The following is a 6,792-nucleotide window of genomic DNA, read 5'->3' as shown; positions in this document are numbered from 1 at the left end:
AATACAAAATTACCTCTAGAGCGACACCACCGTGTATTCCTACTCTCCCTTAGAAGAGTAGTACAAGATCAGGGAGAAGGGCATAGATAGGGTCATGCAGCCTGGTTAACTACAGAAACTAAGGCTGTAGGTAGTGAAGGAAAAAAGGGAACTTCTTCATGGCTTGGGAGTGACATGTACCTTGATAAGAAAAAATATATAACCATCAGTTCTGTAGCTTTCTAAAGCAAAATGTTAAGACTTCAGAAAAGGATTCTTCACACTATCTTTTTTCAGACTCCTTCCAGATTCTCATTTGAGGAGGGTTCATTCTTAAGGAAGATCTCATGTTTATAAAGAAAAATGAACAAGTCATCTTGAATCTAAAGAAGGTGACTTTGGAACCGTTATTCTCATGAGCAGACGTCCCCTTAGAACAAAACATTTAATACAAAATTACCTTCTTTAAAAAAGTTTAGGACTTTAGTTTTGAGGCCATGTATGTAATCCTACCACCATCTCATCTACTTCCATATGAATTTCAAGTCCTATTATTAAATGTGACTTTTCTGCTTTAAAATCTGACTTTATCGTCACTGGGAAAAGTTGCTGTTAAATTCTAATATTTAAAAATTAACTACAAAAGTAAACTACGTAAAATGCACTATTTCAAGTGCCTACTGCTATGGTATGATTTACCAATGAGCAAGGGCATGGAGCAAGGACATGATCAGAATTCAACTGTGTTTTGATTCTGCCACCTCCATATTAATCTTGGTTCCATTGTGAGATTTAAAAAGGACAAAACAAAACACCTCCAGAGCAAATAATTGCATGCATAAAATATTCTTAAAAACCTACAAATGCTTTAAAAATGTATAATGGCCTCTGTTCTTAAATTGATCTATTTCACCTTCTCTTTGATGTGGCTATAAATTGGTACATGCCTTTCTACTATTACAGGATAGCCCTAAGGTGTTAAACCCATTTATATTTGCTAGTATTTGATAGACCTGTTTGTATTTAAAAAAAAAAAAAAGGAACCCACAAAGATGACAACCCGAGGGAAACAAACTTGGCCAATGTTATAGCAAGTGAATGCTGAATATACCATTCTGTTCTCATCTAGCCTAATAATTACTAGTTTCAACAGACAGGAATTTTGGGAGTATTTTATTTCAGAGTACCCTGTTTCCCAAGAAACGAATTACTTTACTCAGAGATGATCTAAGATATTTTTATCTCCTTTGAAATAAGGTGTGACTGAGGGTACTCTGGACCTAGCTATGAATGCCATGGAAGAGGTCTCAACACAGCTGTAATTTTTTTTTTTTTAACACAGCTGTAATTCTATCTTTAGCAGTGCTGGAAGGAGTTTGAGATCACCCTTAAAACGTTGGCTGAAATGGTTTTAGCCTAGGAAGATGCTGCCAGCAGCAAGTCCAAGAGCAGACGTGACGGGGTTAGAAGCAGACAGCCAGGCCGGCCAACTGCACTGTGGTTGGTGCACATTCGCCTTAAGGACAGCAGTGGCTTATACAGACGTAACAGTAGTTATGAGATCCCAAGTTTACCGGTAGTAAAGGCTGCTAGTAGTCCCTATACATAAATAGAATCGAAGTCCACAGGGAAGTGTACGTAGTACTAAGATCTGGGTTCGGGTTGCAGCTCCACGGCTAGATTCATCTGCAAATAGGAGACAATATCAATACAGGGCTATTTTGAAGCTTCAGTGGGACATAAGGGATGAAGTCAAGTACGCTGCAATGGCAACACATATACTAAAGGAAATTTCAAAGAACAGGAAGTTCCTGCTCAGACCAGAGTGCCTATCATTCTACTAGGATTTCCCAGAGATTGCGACCCCTCAGGCTTAGGACACTTCACTTACATATGCTAATTCATGGCAGCCAGGGACATTAAAATATGACAAGGGGGAATTCCCCTTATTAAGGAACAAGTTATTAAAGCCCATAGTAGCTTGAAGTGTTTGTATATTTTTTTCAGAACTGCATTTATTGTCCTACGTGAAAAAGCAAATAGGGAAGCATGCTGAAACATTTTGCGGTAAGCCCCAGTCTTGACTGCCACGGGGGAAAGAACACTAGATTTTCAAAGCTAAATAAGTATGTAAATATGCTTACATCTTCAATTCATGTAATGTTCGTTCTTATTAACTCACCAATAAGCTGCCAGTTTGAAGAGCATCACACTAACATTTGTAGCATTCATCTACTTTAGAATAAAGTTTCTTTATTCTTTCCCCCTTTATACTGTATCATTAAGGCAAAAACCAAACCTTTGAAGCACTAAAAAAACAAAAAACAAAACTTTACCAAAAAAATTATTGGTAAAACTTGAGGGATTTTCAGTTGCCTTATGCGAGGATGAATAGATCCAACAAGCACATCTATAATACAAAGTAAACTATGATTTTATTGTGAAATTCTCATAGATGGAAAAATTAAATTGAATATTTATTCTGTCCATTTCATTTTACAATAATCTTACCACTTATTTTTGTACCATGTATTTCAGTTGCCTGTTTAGTGAAAATAAAGAAACCTATCATTTTTGGCTTGTTTTTAGTTTAAATTTTATCACTGGATTAAAGATCCCACCATAAAACGTGTTGCCAACAGCCACATCCCAAGTGTCTAAGTAGAGAATGTTTTGGCTGCTATTTCAACCCCAATCTTTGACTTCTGTCACCTCAAAATGTCATTGTTAGCAAAAGGTCTTTGTTTCCCACAATAAAAACAAATCTTAGGACCTTTAAGGTCCTATTTAACAAAATTTCACATGTGCAAAATTCCACTGAAATAAATACATTTTTCTCATTTATCATTCCCACCTAGCATTTGTGTTTTTAGTTAATTTTTAGGGATATAATTCCTAAAATTAGGGCAATCAATAGTAAATTTCCTGTTTCTACTTTAATGCTTTAACTCTCCTCCAACCTAAATTATGTAATTGTGGAGGATAAAATAGTTTGACATGTGACTCAGAGCATGGAAGAAACAGTATCAGCACATACAGAATTTAGTCTGATCACTTGCCAATTAAGAAAGGTGTGCTGCTTTCCACCTCTACCACAGAACAAAATGTTGATTGATAAAGCCATTTCAAATGGTTTTAGAGAAGGAGCAGAGGATAATAGAATGGGTAGCATACATTCTAAACTTGTTTTCCATACAACTTAGTCTCCCGGAACCACTAAGCTTGGTTAAATCCCTACATAACACAGAAGCCACCCTAGGTCATATACTGGGTATATTATCTGGAAAGCATATTGGATGCTGCTCTAAGATAGGTCTATAGTGCCCTGGTTGCACACACAAATGGCTGTTTTGAGTATAATGCAAGGCTCTATTTCCCTTTAACCATAAGAATTAAAACAATACTTATCACCATACAGTTTGATATTACTTCCAATAAGTACAATATTTATTAAACATATCTTCAGTTGTTTTGTTACATAGTGTGCAACAAATTACAATATTCTGCAGCCACAAATTATATGCAGAGTATGAAGAAACTATTAATCAGATAGTGTAATCTTTCCGTTTATAACTCTACAAGGAAGAACTAGCAAATCAGATCTTACATATAACATCTCACTAAACTTTATGCATGGAAAGTGACAGACACTGGTTGTGCTGTTTGATACAAAATGGCTGAACTTCATCTTCAGAAGACTAAACCTGACATCTAAACATGCCAATATAAACATCAAAACAAAATATATTCTAACCAACCACGGGAAACAGTCTGGTATCAGGAAAGCAACAAGGATTACACACATTATTTTATAAACCAGCACACAAAGGTTTAAAACAGTTCTGAAAATGAAGTTAGCTGTCTTGAGTCAAGGGAATAAAAAAAAAGTCAGTATTGACCATTTACAATCTCTGACCTTTGTGGAGACGGTAAGAATCTGTTGTAGTGCAGCTACATACAGTACAATTCAGGCAATTTTTTTTCACTTGGGTTCAGATTGCAAATTCATTGCTGTGAGAGAAGGATGGAGGCAAATTTTAGCAGCAACCTCCACCTGACTGCTTGACTGGAGTGCTCTGAATTTTCACATTGGACTTCTCTGCACCACCAGCTGTTGCTCCAGGACCCATTCGCTTTTTAATCTCAGCTGCCATCGTCATGAAAGACTGTTCTACATTCGTTGCGTTCTTAGCACTGGTTTCCAAAAATGGAATTCCAAGGGAATCAGCAAATTCCTAAGAGAATAGTAAGGCTTAATTAACACTGAAAATTTTTTCCCACTTAGTACATTTCTATCATCTGAAATGGGGACTGAAGACAGACTGAAGTTTACGGAATCCAGACAGACACTGCCCTGACTGTAAAGGCTGTCAGCTGGTTGTGGCTGTTGGGTGACTCCATACCCACACATCATCCAAACTGAACACTCCGTTAACATTCAGTTTGAAAATCAAACTTGAAACATACCTTTGCTGTTGTGTAGTCTACTACTTTCTTTGTGGTCAGATCGCATTTGTTCCCTACCAACAACTTGTTGACGTTTTCACTGGCATAACGGTCTATTTCCTGCAGCCACTGTTTAACATTATTGAAGGACTCCTAAGAAGACAGACATTTTTAAGAATGATCATACAATTCTGAACACAATCACTCTAAATAAGCAAGTAAAAACCAAAGGTATTTTCCTGGCCTATGAAGAACTAGTGAGACAACTCTAGCTACAAAATAACAACTGTAGTGCTGGGAAGGAAGTGAAGTGATATATTAAAATGACTATCAGTACCTATACGAAAAGAGATTAGAATTTGAAGGCTTAAAGAGACAAACAGTACATCAATAAGCTACAGCTCAAATTAAAGATTTTATTTATTTATTTTTTTTAAAGATTTTATTTATTTTTTGACAGACAGAGATCACAAGTAGGCAGAGAGGCAGGCAGAGAGAGAGGAGGAAGCAGGCTCCCTGCTGAACAGAGAGCCTGATGCGGGGCTCGATCCCAGGACCCTGGGATCATGACCCGAGCTGAAGGCAGAGGCTTTAACCCACTGAGCCACCCAGGTGCCCCCAAATTAAAGATTTTAGCTATTTGAAAGAGCAAGCACCAGAGAGCACAAGAGCAGCAGGCATAAGGAGAGGGAGGACTATGACCTGAGCCAAAGGCAAATGCTTAACTGACTAGCCACTCAGGTACCCTGGAATATGCAATTTTAGCACACCTATAAACAGCTGGTTTTTGAAATCTTCTTTGTTTTTTTTTTAAGATTTTATTTACTTATTTGACAGAGATCACAAATAGGCAGAGGCAGGCAGAGAGAGAGAGGGAAGCAGGCTCCCTGCTGAGCAGAGATTCCCAATGTGGGACTCTTGATCCCAGGACCCTGAGATCATGACCTGAGCCAAAGGCAGAGGCTTAACCCACTGAGCCACCCAGGTGTCCCTTGTCCAATACTTCTAATGGCACTGACCAAAGTCTATGATTCTAGTTATCTCCTAAATAGCTACTTCAGAGTTGAGGTAAAATTTAACATTTGCCGCAAGAAAAATAAATTCTAATATTCAAAGTTTATCTTCATTCTTTGATAGAAAAAAAGGACCCTGAAATTTTCTTTCTGATCAAAAGAACACTCGTGGCCCCTGGACCCCCATCTTTACACTATCTCTATACCCCCTACATTATTTCAACAGCTAAACTTAAATACTCATTTTTTTTTCTTTTAAAGATTATTTTAGAGCATGCTCATGTGGGAGGAGGGCTCATGCAGGAGGCGGCACAGGAGGAGGGATGGGAGGACAGACTCCCTGCTGAACATGGAGCTCCATTTAGGGCTTGATCCCAGAACCCCAAGATCATGACCTGAAATCAAGAGTCGGCTGCTCAATAGACAGCCACCCAGGTACCCCCTCATTGTCCTCTTAAAAATCTTCCTTCAGGGTGCCTGGGTGGCTCAGTCATTAAGCATCTGCCTCCAGCTCGGGTCATGATCCCAGGGTCCCGGGTTCGAGCCCCACATCAGACTCTGCTCAGCAGGAAGAATGCTTCTCCCTCTACGCTCCCCCTGCTTGTGTTCCCTCTCTCGCGGTGTCTCTGTCAAATAAAATCTTAAAAAAAAAATCTTCCTCCAGCTCATCCCATTTCTGAATCATATCCTCCATAGGCAAAGACCTCTAATCTCACTTTTGGGAACTAAGAGGTTTAATTACTAACAAATTCCTGCTAATACTCTGCACCAAGGACACAGTATACACTGAACAATCCACAGCTCCCTACAAACTCTTGCTAAAATGATCAAAAAGTCAGTTGGTAATAAATATAAGGAGAGTCCCTTGAAAGCAAACATAAAACCAATCACTAAATTTCCTATTTACCAAATGAAAAAATAAGGGAAAAAATAAAATTTTGGTTGGCCAATTTATTAGATATTCAAATAATGGAGGGAAGAAAAATACCAATGTACCTGTTTTAAAAAGAGTACTGCTTTAAATGTTTTCCAATGTGACTCCTTTATACTTGGGAGTAGACAAAGTATTGTGCCATGTAAATAACACTGATGCCATATGTACAAAGTGAAAGAATCTGAAATTTATTAAGTAGGAACTTCCTACTTTGTCACAGCAGTACAGTTTCCTCCTGGAACTTACCTGATCTGTCACATCATACACAACTATGATGCCATGGGCTCCTCTGTAATAGCTGGAGGTGATTGTTCGAAATCTTTCTTGGCCTGCTGTGTCCCACTGTTAACAAAATAATCAAGAAATCCAAACAATTACATTAAATAAGAGTTGGGGGAAAGGGCAGGAAGAGGGAGGAGA

General features: G+C 38.2%; 1 protein-coding gene across 1 annotated transcript in view; it reads right to left on the bottom strand.

Annotated features, from left to right (window-relative positions):
• Positions 1-2,390: 2,390 nt before the first annotated feature.
• The window catches only part of RAB1A (RAB1A, member RAS oncogene family), a 30,860-nt gene continuing 26,458 nt past the window's right edge, over positions 2,391-6,792 (bottom strand). The window contains exons 4-6 of the mRNA XM_082746705.1: positions 6,619-6,714; positions 4,447-4,578; positions 2,391-4,214 (exon numbers count right to left, since the gene is read on the bottom strand). Coding sequence (XP_082602831.1) covers positions 4,017-4,214; positions 4,447-4,578; positions 6,619-6,714 — 426 coding nt within the window. The 3' untranslated portion in view covers positions 2,391-4,016. The remainder of the gene's footprint in view (positions 4,215-4,446; positions 4,579-6,618; positions 6,715-6,792) is intronic.

Source organism: Mustela nivalis (assembly GCF_964662115.1).
Source record: "Mustela nivalis genome assembly, chromosome: 8".
Lineage (NCBI taxonomy): Eukaryota > Metazoa > Chordata > Mammalia > Carnivora > Mustelidae > Mustela > Mustela nivalis.
This window is presented reverse-complemented; position numbering and strand designations above follow the sequence as displayed.